Source organism: Salvia hispanica, chromosome 1 (assembly GCF_023119035.1).
Source record: "Salvia hispanica cultivar TCC Black 2014 chromosome 1, UniMelb_Shisp_WGS_1.0, whole genome shotgun sequence".
Taxonomy (NCBI): Eukaryota; Viridiplantae; Streptophyta; class Magnoliopsida; order Lamiales; family Lamiaceae; genus Salvia; species Salvia hispanica.
In genome coordinates, this window is record NC_062965.1 from 24813491 (window position 1) to 24827603 (window position 14113).

The 14113-nt window shown below is 36.7% G+C and overlaps 1 protein-coding gene and 1 long non-coding RNA gene across 5 annotated transcripts; one reads left to right on the forward strand and one right to left on the reverse strand.

Annotated features, from left to right (window-relative positions):
- Positions 1–1919: 1919 nt before the first annotated feature.
- Positions 1920–6263, forward strand: LOC125201609 (ultraviolet-B receptor UVR8). 4 transcript variants are annotated; one of them, XM_048099787.1, is made up of 11 exons: positions 1920–2285; positions 2685–2758; positions 2850–2934; positions 3263–3376; positions 3451–3675; positions 3756–3998; positions 4139–4182; positions 4858–5040; positions 5209–5299; positions 5681–5724; positions 5810–6263. In XM_048099787.1, exons 1-11 carry the CDS (start codon positions 2090–2092, stop codon positions 5930–5932), a joined length of 1422 nt encoding a protein of 473 aa, XP_047955744.1. In that variant the 5' UTR covers positions 1920–2089; the 3' UTR covers positions 5933–6263. The 4 variants fall into 4 exon arrangements, with proteins under 4 accessions (XP_047955744.1, XP_047955745.1, XP_047955746.1 ...); XM_048099788.1 differs by having other exon boundaries at positions 3762–3998; XM_048099789.1 differs by having other exon boundaries at positions 3466–3675.
- Positions 6264–10845: 4582 nt separating this feature from the next.
- Positions 10846–11803, reverse strand: LOC125201895. The gene is made up of 2 exons (XR_007172996.1): positions 11430–11803; positions 10846–11288 (listed from the first exon to the last, which is right to left on the reverse strand). It is a non-coding gene; the product is annotated as an uncharacterized LOC125201895 (long non-coding RNA).
- Between the last annotated feature and the right edge of the window lie 2310 nt (positions 11804–14113).

The following is a 14113-nucleotide window of genomic DNA, read 5'->3' on the forward strand; positions in this document are numbered from 1 at the left end:
CTAACATTTTAAAAAGTTATTAACATGAAAGCTTTTTTATTTTGGACTATTCAAATGAAAATCTGAATATTTAGATTACTAGTATTAGTATGTTATTTGATCTTAAATTTAGTTTATCACTGGGATTTTGAGTTAGGAGGAAGGCACATACCAAGGTGTGGCGATGTAGGCAGAGAACCAGTCCATAAACCAAGGATTAGACGCAATTGGCAACGGAGAGCCAGATCTTGCTGCATAGTCCATCTGCAAGACTTACAGAGCGATTAGGATGTGCAGTCTCGTCCAATGAGGCAATGCCACATGGCAGTGACGGTTGCCAAATTCAATTTTTTTTCTACTCATTTTGTTAATATTAGAATTTAGACCTTGCTTAATTTTAGGCACGTAAATTGTATGGTTTTCAGGCTGCTAATAATACATGTGAATAATATTCCACACATTATCCTTGCAATTTAATTATGTTGCACAAGTTTAAAAAATCTTAATTGGCTATTTAATTCAATAATATATAATTTTCCGTCCAATAAAAATATGCACTTTTGGTTGGGTACAAATTTTATAACAATTACTAAAATAAGAGAGATATAGAAAGAAAAATAAATAAAGTATTGTTAGTGAAAAATGAATTTTATCTTAATGGAGAAAAAAACTTTTTAAAATTAAAAAATACAGATTATTAGAGGATGATTTAAAAAAAAGAGAGAATGCATTCTCTCTCGTGGGTTAGGTGGAGAACTATATCGATCTTCTATGTCGTGGAAATTCTTAAATAGATTCCTTTCATTAATTGATAAAAATGTTAGTCAACACCAGTGTAAGTTGGTAATGTGAATATTATACTAGATATATAATGTGTCACCACATAATGTTGACAAGTGCCCTAAAATTAATTTGATCTCATTGAATATTGATATCGAAGGATCTTTATAACATGATGTTATTGGTTGTAGTGGTTGTAGTAGCTTGTAGCTAACTGTGTTCATATTTCTAAGATGTGATTGAAGTAGGGGCGCATATGTTTTAAGTAAATAAACTACTCCTTCCATCCTTGATCCTTCAAACAAGAGGCTCACTAGAGCTAGCTCCATTTTTAAGAAATAAATAAAAAAGTGAATAAAAACTAGAAGAAGGCGATCTTATCTATAATATTATTAATTTTATAATAAAATTTAAGAAATAAATAAAAAAGTGAACAAAAAAACTAGAAGAAGGCAATCTTATTCATAATATTATTAATTTTATAATAAAATGAAATTAGTTGACAAGGTTCATTGTAAAAAATAGTAGTACTAAATAAAAAATAAATGAGACAATTATTTACAAACAAACAAGAGTAGTAAATTTGAACGATTAATGATGAACGGGATAACATTGAATAATTAAACAACCCTATTAACACATACTTAAATTAGATTTTAAAATTATTTATTTTTTTTACATTTTTCAGATAAATGAAATGCTTTTATGAAAAAAAAACATTTCTTCCATTTAATTTGTTCATAAAAGATGTCACATTTCCAATTTTTATAAAAAACTACTCCATCTCTTACTCTCTCTCCATTCAACACAAACAACATCTCTTAAATTTATATGTCATTATCCAGTGTGTCAATCTATTAAGTAGTAGGAGATAAAAGAGTAGTATTTAATATGGAATGATAAATTAATCTCATAAAGTGGTCGCTTATAAATTTAATTTTATTAACGTTGTGATAACATTTTTATATTTGAAAGATGAAAACCTTTCCAAGTTCCAACCTTCCAGAAACTTCCTGCAACTCCTGGAGGAGAATGGCTCAGGCATCTCGCGGCTCACAGTCAGCCACGTGGAATGTAGGCCACGTTAGTATCCGACGTGTCACCATTGCCTGCCCGAAATTGATATGCTCCATTTTTCTTTTTTCTTTTCTGTTTTCCCTTTTTTTTTTCTCCATTGCTTTAGGGCACTTTTCCCTCTCAACTTAGCTCTGCTTTGTCATTTCTCTGTAGTCTCAACGATTTTGGTTTTCCCTTCTTCTTTGTTGTTTGCTGAAATTAGGAAGATTAATTTATTCAATTTCAAGTCCCAAGAAGTAAAAGCTGTAAAGGAATGAATGTTGATGGGGAAGGAGGTGAAGAAGGTATGAAAATGGAGGAGAAGTTGGTGTATATGTGGGGGTATTTGCCCGGAGCATTGCCGCAGAGAGCGCCTATTTTGTCGCCGGTGGTGGTCCGGCTTCCCCCCGGCGAGAATGCGTGGAAGGATGTTTGTGGCGGTGGCTGTGGTTTCGCAATGGCTATTTCAGGTGATTTGGAGCTTTTGTTTCTGCAAAAAACTTCAACTTTCTCCTTTTGGAATTCTGGATTTGAAGTTTTCTTCCTAATCTCATGAGTTAATTTTGCATCGAAAGCTTTATGGTCTATTGGTTGACTTTTGCTTGAGAGCTCTGTTATTTTTCACTCTTGTTTTCTTTTTCAAATAGATGAAATTCTCAATTCTTGGTAATTTTGTACTCCTTGGTGAAATTATGCTAATTTTTATCTTTGGAAAAACATTACTGAAGATTTGTTATGCTTCTTGAGCCAAGTTGTCTTATTCATAATGCATTAGTGATTAAAAGAATGTGAAATATGGTGCATTTTGCTATGTTTCGAGTTTAACTTGAGAGAGATTTAAGCACTTATAAGTTCATTGCCTTTTCCAGACTCAGGGAAGCTCATTACATGGGGATCGACTGATGACTTGGGACAGAGCTATGTGACATCTGGGAAGCATGGGGTAATGGAAAGTTACATACTTTTTTCTACTTGCTGTTTGGCTTTTGCAATTACCTTGTCTATAACCTGCTCTTTTCATCGATATTGTTAAGGAAATGCCAGAGCCTTTTCCACTTCCTGAAGAGGCCATAATAGCAAAAGCGGCTGCTGGTTGGGCGCATTGTGTTTCTGCAACAGGTATAGATGAAGCGTTTATGTAAAAAGAGAACTTGATAACTATTTTACACATAAAAGCATGTGCAAAATAGGTATCAAGTAAATTTGAACTAAAAGGAACTTGACTAGCCTACTTAGGGAGATTGAGTGTCCTATATGAGCCTTAGCTTATTGAGCTAGCAAATGCAGTTATATAGTAGTGGATGTTAAATTTTTTTTACTCAGTTGTAAATAGAAACGGATACCTATTCCTAGAGTATGGCATATTCATGATTCAGATGTTTTGTAAGCCGTGTACTTTTACTTTTTTTTTTTATCAATTCATTGATGATTGAATGGTTGACTGCAGTCATTGGGGATGTTTACACTTGGGGATGGAAAGAATGTGTACCTTCTGGCAAGGTCATTGGGGATCCTTCCACTGGTTTAAACACAGAGAAGGATTCACAAATGACTGATCAAGGTATTGCTTTATGGTCTCTGGGCCAGTGATGTACAAATTCCCGAATTCAAGTTACACATACTGACTTATTGCAGAGTACTGTATTACAGTAAGTCCTCGCTCTCATGGACCGAAATCCAGTGATGGTAGAGGGGCTGATGAAACTTCTAAAAGAAGACGTGTTTCACCAGCCAGGCATTCAGCTGAGAGCTCATCTGGTGATGAAACTCTTTCAGCTTTCCCTTGTTTAGTAGCTCTTAACCCAGGTGTAAGGATTGCATCTGTTGCTGCTGGTGGTCGACACACCTTAGCATTGTCAGGTACACACTTTGTTCATTGTTTGATTTCAATATTGTGCTCCTTTATCAGCAGAGCTATTATTTTGTATTGCTTGTCGAAGTTGCAGATGTGGGACAAGTGTGGGGTTGGGGCTATGGAGGGGAGGGGCAGTTGGGTTTGGGATCACGAATTAGAATGGTATCCTCTCCTCATCCTGTACCTTGCATTGATTCATCTTTCAACAAGGGTCGTTCTCTAGGCCTCTCTGGTGGAAACATGGGCTCAGATAGCCAGGGATTTCGAGTTCCTGGAAACTATGTAAAAGCAATCGCTTGTGGAGGTAGACATAGTGCAGTCATCACAGGTATTTCAAATACTAGATACTCCCTATTTCCTCAGTTTTCTGCATTTTCCAATCAATTGTGTGATGTACTTTATAGAGAATATTTAGCTGTAGTATTAACATCAAAATTGGTTATCTGATGTAAATTGTTGTTTCAACAGATGCTGGTGCACTGCTAACTTTTGGTTGGGGATTATATGGGCAGGTGAGACTTGAGAATAAGTAAATTATGCTTGTTCTTGAGTGTTAGATTTCGATGTTAATATATATTAGCCTTTGCTTAACCAAGATTCTTCAAGTAAATGTTAAGGAAGACCATTTAATTGGTGATATATTAATTATCTGCATCCATTCCTTAGAACAAAGCTTACAAGTTAGTATAATTTGTTTACCTCTAAACTTGGGTCTTCCATCATGATTTCCAATAAATGTGTATACTAGTTTGATGCATTTTCTTTTGTCAGCACCAAGCCTTCTACTTTTGCTCCCCCTGGCCAACGTGCTTTTCTTGACCTTGATAAAATGGAACCAGAAGCAGGTTAAACCAAATAAATGCATTTCATCCAAACTGTTCTGCCTCTCTCCAGTCGGTACTGAAAACTATAGACATTCTACTTTCTCGAGTTCCATAGTGAAAATTCCTTGAATTTTATCTTCTCCATCCCTCACAAATAAGTTACTGGCATCCTTGGCTAGTGATGAATCAAATAGTGATGAATTTGGATCCTTGGCTAGGCACTGGCCAGGGTACTAGACTTTTGACTGTAGTGTCTCGTTGGCTCATATGGATGTTTCTCTGTTGTGCTGTAGTTTATATACCACCGTCTACTGTTTCTCTATCTGAGTAAGAACCTCATAATCTTCTCTAATCCTTGACTAGTGTGGCCAAGGAAGTACAGACGATGAGCTTAGTCCTACTTGTGTGTCTTCTTTACTTGGAATCAAGATAGATGGTGTAGCAGCGGGACTTTGGCATACAATCTGCATTTCTGCTGATGGTGATGTTTATGCTTTTGGCGGAAACCAGTTCGGTCAGTTGGGAACTGGTGGTGATCAAGCTGAGGTATGCACATTAATTTTCACTTTTCAATTGCTGGGGTTTTGATATTTTTTCGGAATGAAATAAGAATGATTTGGTGGCTGGAAGTTAAGATCTGCTTGTGCTCTATAGCCTACGTAAATAGAAATTACACCCCTTGATAACATTGTGTTCTTGGGGAATTGCTAACAGACGTTGCCTCGACTCCTTGATGCTACAAGTCTGGAAAACGTCAACGTAAAAGCAGTGTCCTGTGGGGCTCGCCACAGTGCAGTTGTCACAGGTGCGTCAATCTTTGCATCACAACTAAGAGTTCTCTTGGATGAAACATTATTTTCTTCCTTTCTTTTTAGGGCAGAAGTATATTATCAAGCATTTTATGGAACTGAAAGAGTCCTTAGTCATCATCATAGCAGCAACATGGATGAATACAAAAAGTTGTCTTGAGTTAGTGAAAATCTTTGTTTCTCAGTAGTCAATTGCAAAGTAATCTAGTAGGGTACTCAGAAAGGACTTGGCTTGTAGTAATTGGTTTGATATCAAAATAATATAGTAAAGTAGTTGTGCTACTTGATAGTCATTTTCTGCATTGGTATGGTTTTCAACAAAAAAAGTGGTTTGGTTTATGCTAAGCTAATTGGTTTCATTCTCTTTGTTGATGAAGAGGATGGCAAAACATTTTGCTGGGGATGGAACAAATATGGGCAGGTACCTATCGTATACATACTTATTTTGTCCATTATCTTCCAAACTATTGAATTCTTGATACTAATTAAGTTTTTGGTTGGGGCAGCTTGGTTTGGGTGACGTGATTGATCGGAATACTCCCTCTCAAGTAGCGATGGATGGATATGTGGCGAGAAACGTGGCATGCGGGTGGTGGCACACCCTTCTCCTTGCTGAGCCACCAAGCTGAGCATCTCTTTCCCAGCCGGGAACGGGTACAATTTTGTTATAGGTTAGTATGAGATGGGATTATTGGCATGGGTGTGTGATATGTGTGTATGTGTAGCATATTCTTTAGCGGTCGACACACAGTGGCTTGGTGATCTTTTAGCAACTAGGTCTGATTAATAGTACATCTCTTCGGTGTCGATTGTCATTGCCATTGTATATTCTTACCTAATTTCTCTCCACTCTCATGTATTCTTGTCACAACTCTTCATGGTCTCTTTCTACTCTTTCTTGTTGTAGTTGTACTTTTTCAGGTCTAATTTCTGACATATAAATCTTGGATTTTATATTTTTGTGATAGTTGTGTGGAATCAGAGTTCAATAAGCATACTCAAATTTTAGAGTATGTATATTCCAAATGTCAAACAAATTATTAAGTATTGTCTGGCTCCATTTATATCCGAACAAATTAATGCAACAATACACGACTAATAAGATCCTTACATTTTTTGTCATTTGATTATATTGTATTCCAACATATTAAACAGAAATATTTGGGATGATAGAATTGTCAGCAGTGTGATATTTAAGATGAGAAAAGTACATGTATTATGTACTTTCCGGTGCATATGAAAGTAATAATCCAAGAAAGGTTCAATGCAAATTTAAGTAAAAATAGTTGATCTCTAAGTGGGAAGCTGCGTGGTTTAAATGATGGAGTAAGTATTAAGATTTTTATAAAAAGTAATCCCTCCGTCCCAAGATATTAGACTCGTATACCATTTTGGGTGTCCCAACATATTTGAGTCATTTTTATTTATGGAAAAATTTACTTTACTATCAACTCCACTTACAGTACTAAACAACACCCTAAATTCCTATACCTAAATGAAGTGGGTATAATATCTTGGGACGAGGGAGGGAGTAGTAGTATTGTATATTTTGACTCTACCAAGTGATCAATTTAGTCTGAATAAAACATTATTGATCGATATCTAGCATTCCTTAATTTGTTAATTTAAGTCAAAAAAATTTCCGACATCCACTGCTTGGTTTTTACTAAGTATATGATTAATGTCATACTTATTTATGAATGGAGAGTGGAGTGCGAAAGAGTGATCCAATTTGGACTAGACATCAACTACCAAGAGAGAAACTAAATGAGAGAGAAAGAGTTTTATATTTTATTAAGTGTTTGTCTTTATATAGCCCAACTTTGCTCATAAAATTTATGCCGTTTCACATAATTCAATGTGTTGGCTGTCATTTCTTAATCAGAACAATGCGAAATGAAAATAGGGGGAGTTAATACTCATTTAAATCTGTTCTATCTTGACAATTAAATACAACTCAGTTAGTACGTTATTTTTCTTTCATTTAAGAAATTGAGGATTTGAATTACCATGATGTAAATGAGAAATCTTGACCCTAAACAAATAAGTTCTAACTTGGCCTCCTCATCTTAATCTTAACTAACCGTGATTTTAATTGTTGTCGCTGCTATCGACACTTAAAAGCCAATCTCCGACGAATTTGTACATGTCAGGTCTTTTGAAAAAAAGTTAAAACTTTTTTAAGCCTCAAACACTAAAGAATATATATTGGTACATTTCCACACCTTACTAAATCAAATATTGGATATCTAAAGAAAATATATGAGGAAATGTGAGCAAATAAAAGTATTCGCTTCGATTTCGACGGAAGTAAAATTCTCAATAAGGTGCTCTGGATATTGGTAAAATGGGTGGTGGCACTCATTATAATAATGCAATTTATAGAGTCGGGGATGAAATAATAATCATGACAAATTATGTCTTAGTCACGATCAAAGAAATTAATCAAATATATGTAGCCTTGATTTCATCAATCCATGACGAATTAGCCTTCTTAGTCAATCCATGTTGAAAGCATGTTTCAAAGCATATTTCAGATTATGACTAATTACTAAACTAATTACTTCTCGATATATAAAATTGATAGGTGTTGTTATTCAAATGCCGCTAGCTTTGACTCAAAGTACCCACCCCCTCTCACTCTCTCTCACACACACGCACGCAACTAATGCTTAGAGATCCCCATCCGCTCTTAGCTTAAAAGAAGACGGAGTAATTAGTAAGCGAACTTACTTTTACTACTTTTCTTGTCCTTAGCTAAGAGCACGGATGGGTGTTGTGCTCTTAGCTAAGGACAAGCTCAAGGGTCCCACCATTCTATTATTCAATTTAAATAAAAACATTTTCACAATATTAAAATGCATTAAAAATACCCGGAATAATATTATAAGTTATATAATAATTAAAAATTATATAATTAAAATCCTAAAAATTAAAAATTACATAATTAAAATACTAAAAATTAAAAATTACATAATTAAAATCCTAAAAATTAAAAATTACATAATAAAAATCCATAAAATTAAAAGCCTCGGCTCTTGGGGGATTTTTTAAACGACTTCAGGTCGCCCCACCGGGTAGATACCATCGGTGAAAGAACTATGTGGTATGCTTTTTGGTTGGCGGTGAAGTCGATGGGGCCGGTTTTCACCCATTCAAAACATCATCGAAGAGTGGTGAAGAAAAAGCACGTTCAAGTCATTTTGGATCCGGCAACACCGAAATATGCATCCAAATCCATAGGGGGGGAAGCCCACATTTCCGGATAAGCGTTGGGGCCCCCTTTTGGGGCCCGGCTGCTTTTTTCCCCCCAAGGCCGGGCGGGCAATTTTTCCCATTTGCATGCGTTAACCCCTTTAGCATCCGGGAAAAAGGGGAATTTTTTTCGTGAAGATGAAACAATTTTTGGGACCGGTTTGGGTCCAAAGGAATTCCCCCCCGAAAGCGGAAGGGGCCTTAAAAAACTCTTGAGGCATAGGATTTCGGGTTTACTCCACCGACATGCAAATACTCGTCGAAGAGGTCAAGTGACATTGCTACTTCTTGGATATTATATGATAGTTATAGTTGTGTTTATTCAGAGTTCAATTGAATATTCAAATATAGTTGTGTTGAGATCTATATATTGTATAGAGAGGTTGGGATGAGAAAATACATGCATAAAATAGTCCGAGAATTGAGAAATGAGCAATACAAATTTTGGTAAAATAGTTGATTGTATTAAGAGTAGAGAAAAGGGTGTAGTCATTAAAGTATACTCATTAGGCAAAGGGTAATGTATAATCATTAAGCAAAGGGTGATGTATACTCATTAAGCAAAGGGTGTAGTATAATCATTAAAGGGGAGTATAAATATTGTGAAGTTGTACTATTCAGCTAGCTAAAAATATCTTTATATACTGAAAATGAACGAATATAGACAAAATATCTCGCAACTGGTTGAAAAATAGGTTTACGTGGAGAATGTTACCCTTTTTGGCGGACTAATTTATTTTATTTATGACCGAATTTAAAAATCGGATTTATATAGTACTACTATTTGTTTTTACAGTATATGCTAAATGTGACATTTTAACCACCACTGGAGAGCTATACGACAAATTTTCAACAAGAAAACTTCAACTCACAAAATAATCCGAAGAGAGATTTTGAAAGGGGATAAGTAAATGTTTGTTATTTTATTAACATTAAAATATAATGCTATGTGTTTGTCATTATAGAGTCAGATCTCATCTAGTACATCAAATTTATTTGTCATTTTACAAATCCAAATTAGTTGTAATTTGAGCAAATATTAAATCTCGACAAATTGGTCAATCAAAAATTGAAAGAAAAGCGTCTGATACATCCTTTTCGTTTGACTAAAACATGGACTAGTGGACTTTTACAGTGAATTAGAACTATACCACTATTTAGTCATAACATTGATAGAAAAGATTTTAAATTTTGTTTTTCTTGAACTCAAGGACGGATGTTGGATACAAATTTTTTTCTGAATAGGGATCATGCCTTTAAATCCAGTGTCTATATAAGTTATTTATCAACCATAAACCTAAATTTTGGACATGTATTCTCCCCACCACTTCAAATCCAAGGTCTTTATGTTTGTGAATGTGTGTAGAAGTGACGGGATATATATATAAATAAAAAGGGTAGTGATAAAATGCAAACTTGTATATTATATAAACTCAAAATTCCTCAACATAGCTTTAACACGGTTTCAATAAAATATCAACACAGTGTAAAATTTCAAGATTTTAATGTCAACACAGTATCAACACAATATCAACATAACATCAACACAATATCAACATAACATCAATCATTGACTATCGTTGAAATTCTGTTGACATTTTACTGTTGATGTTTTTTTTTATCTGTTGACATTTTTCAATGGTCCAGATCATAGTTTTGAGTTTGTACAATATTTAGAGTTTTCATTTGATCACGTCCCTAGATAGATGAAAATATGAAAAAATGGTAAGCTATATATAAAAATAAAAATATGAAAAAAATGGAAAATAATGGGCCGCCAAAACTGCTGCGCAGCCTGGCTTTCAGCCATTCCGGAGGCTTGTTTTGTGGCCACTCGATGGCTCAAGTCAGCTCTATTTGGAATGCTCTTACAACATCTACGTGTGTTATACTACTTCATTTCAAACTTTCACACGTAACTGCCCATGTGGTATCTTTTGTTAGTGTCTCAAAAATTATAGTCAATGGAAGAATGAACTTTACTACATACATGATCACTGCATATGTTATACTACTTCATTCTAACTTTCCTAAATATTTTGAATGCTCAATCACATTAGGTGTAGCGAAACAGGTAACAACATGCACCGCACCCGATTATTTTCCCCGAATTTTAGATTCCCTGATACCTGGCCCGCTAGCCACTAGTGTGTGGACACAAAAATTAATCTCCAACCATGATATTTGAAAGATTTCAGTAAAGCGGAATCCGACTACACAATGAAACAATGAATCAAGCCACGATTTCAACGAAAAGTAATTAAAAATGCCAATGCAATTTCAAGAGTAACAACAACATATCATAATCGGTTGATCAAGTAATCTTATAATCCTAGTTTAATGGCTGAACAACTTCAGAGTTTCACGAATAAATAAAAATTCATGAAAAACATCATAATTTACTAATCTTCCAACGAATTGATTTTACCTTTATGATAGAACAGTGAATGAAAGACGGACGGAAAGCGTGGTAAAAAAAAAGTAAAAGTAAAAAACTACTGTAATTAATTATAAGCAGGTATTTTCGAGTGTATACGGCTATACCGTATACCTGACGATCTCTCCACACCTGACCCCGTTCCTGATTTTGCCGTGCAACAGGTGTCCGAGTCAGACTGAGTTGCTGCCGAATCTGGTGAGTTTCCGGAATCAGCACTGGACCTGTTCCAGCACGTCAACGGGAAAATCCAAGCCGATAGCTTCTCCACAGCCGTGAGCCTCGCGGGTTAACTGGATCCGTCACAGAACAAAAAATCAAGCAGTAGAACACTAGATCTAAGAACACAAATAAGCACCATCGGCTTATCAAGCCTGGATCTAAAGATCTGAGAGAGATGGTGACTGATTTAGGCTCGGATCCGACATCCTCACCAATTGAGTTGAGCCACACAAGTGAAGCATCAAAGAGAGATTACACAAGAGAGAGGCGGAATCTTCAGTAGTACTGAGGGAACGAATTGGTCAACTGGGTTTATATATCATACTCAAAACGGCCGGGCCGGGACCACAAAACATTACAATAAGAAGAAAAAAAAAACATTACAACAAAAAAAATAAAGAGATATAAGTCCAACATTCTTTCACAAAATAAGCACCTACACGTAACACAGATACGCTTTGGGTGACTACTAACTCCCACACCAAACAAAGAAATACGGTAGAAATAGTAAAAACGAAAAATACTCGTTAGAAAATTAACATCTGGGTAAACAAGTTGGTGGACGGGGTTTCGATGGAGGCTCTGATTCTATTACAACTGACGGCGGCGGTGGTGATTCTGACCAGCGGGCAGCCAACGTGTCGTCTCCACTGGGGATGACGGCGTTTCCTCCCTGGGGGGATCCGACGATGGGGTTGTAGAACAGTGGCTTCTCGGGGTGCATGAAAGGGCCGCGGCCGTCTAGGGACATCTTGGAGGCCGCCAGCGTGTCGTCTCCACCGGCGACTGGATTGTAGTGCAGTGATTTCTTGTGGAGCATGAACATCTTGGACTCGTCTCCACCGGGGATGTAGCTGCGGCCGCCGGCGATGGAGACGGCGTTTCCTCTGGCGACTGGATTGTAGTCCATTGATTTCTTGTGGAGCATGAAATGGCCGCGGCCGTCTAGGGACATCTTGGCGTCCGCCGGGATGAGACGCCCGTGGACCAGGGACGAGACGTGGAGGAGGAAGAGGAGAACGGCGAAGACGGCGGACGAGAAGGAAGCCATTCTATTGGGCTTTGGTGAAGGAAATGAGAGTAACGATGGGATTGGTTTATAGAGTTACGGTTGATTTGATTGGAGGTCGGCATTAGAAGTCCGAACTTTTAAAATGTGACAACAAAGATACTCCACTAAAAAATAGGGGGTGCATGACGTGGATGGACTCATTACTCTTTTATCGAGAAGAAAGGGGGTCCATGGACCATGATGGGATTCGGATTGGGGATGGACACTTTACATTTAATTCGGACTATGGGCGTCCGGGTAACACATAGAAGATCAATGTTACCAAACATCATACTAATACTAGTATATAATTTGATATGAATATATATTTAAATGTCCTTCAAGAACAAATACTAGAGTACAAATTAAGAAAGAAAGAAAATTTCAAAGCCCATTCTACAAAGATAATTCAATTTATAAATTATGCAGTCTTTTTTGATGCTTTTAATTTAGAGTAAATGCTAAAATTGGTTCTGAACATATGGTCATTTTACGTTTTTGGTCCTAAACATTATCTTTTGAATTTTGTGGTCCTGAACATATGGAAATTTGATCATTTTGGTCATCCGTCAACATTTCCGTTAAAAACTAACAGTCAACAGGTTTAATATCGATTTTGACCAAATTAAACTTTTAATTCTGATTTTTTAATCTCTAATTAATTCTCTAATTATTTTTACACTTCAATTTCATCTTCTTCCTTCCTTCCTCTCATCTTTCTGCAATCGGATGATGGAGCGTTGTTGCACCAAGATTGTTTGAAACCGAAGATGAATTCATCAAATTTGGGGGAAATTTAAAATTAGGGTTTGAAGAAATGGGATTGGGAACCAAACCATTCTTCTCAACGCTGGACCTGTTGGTATTTGGGAAAATTGGGAGCGAGGGCGTAGCTGCTTCCCCCAAATTGCTCCCCGCCGAACCCTTGATCCACCACACCCGCGGCGGCGCCTCCGCCAAATTGGACTAACTTAGTGAGATTCCCCATTGCAAGATCGTCCACATCAGCCATGACATAACGGAGGAATGCCTGTTCCTGGCTGGGAGACTCCGACAGCACGCCCTCCCAGTCCTCCATGGCGAATTTCGCCGGGTTACCTCGGATCTCTAGAGAATTAATTAAGGATTAAAAAATTAGAATTAAAAGTTTAATTTAGTCAAAATCGATATTAAACCTGTTGACCGTTAGTTTTTAACGAAAATGTTGACGGGGGACCAAAATGATCAAATTTCCATATGTTCAGGACCACAAAATCCAAAAGATAATGTTTAGGACCAAAAACGTAAAATGGACATATGTTCAGGACCAGTTTTGGCCTTTACTCTTTAATTTATTTAGTTTTAGTTTACATGGGGAAGATAATACATAAAACTTTTCGTTTTATTTATCTCTCTTCACCCAATGCGCCACTAACTCATTTCCATTTCTCTCTCTTCAAAGAAAAACGGAAAAGGCTCTTTTGAATTTACTCCATCTCTTCTTTCTCGACTATCGCCGCCCTCCCTCATTTTCTTCCTTTCCTCAGATCAGTCTCATCATCTCACACTGGGTGAGGTGGGGTCGGAGACGTGAATGCCGTAGGATCGGAGGCTGATGAAAGGAGCTTCCCAGCGGCATTCCGGGGACGGTGGTGGAGTCGGCCCACTCAACCCCACCTGGACCCGCCGCTGATCATTGGGCGCTTTCTCTTTCAGCAAATGTAAGTTACTAAGTTTTGATTTTCGAAAATAGTAAAAATCATTTATATATACTCCTATTTAATTTAAGAGTAGTGATTTAGAGAGAAAAGATATGCTGCACAACCAATTTAAGCGTCTGTGAGCGCCTCATTCCCACGTCGGCCA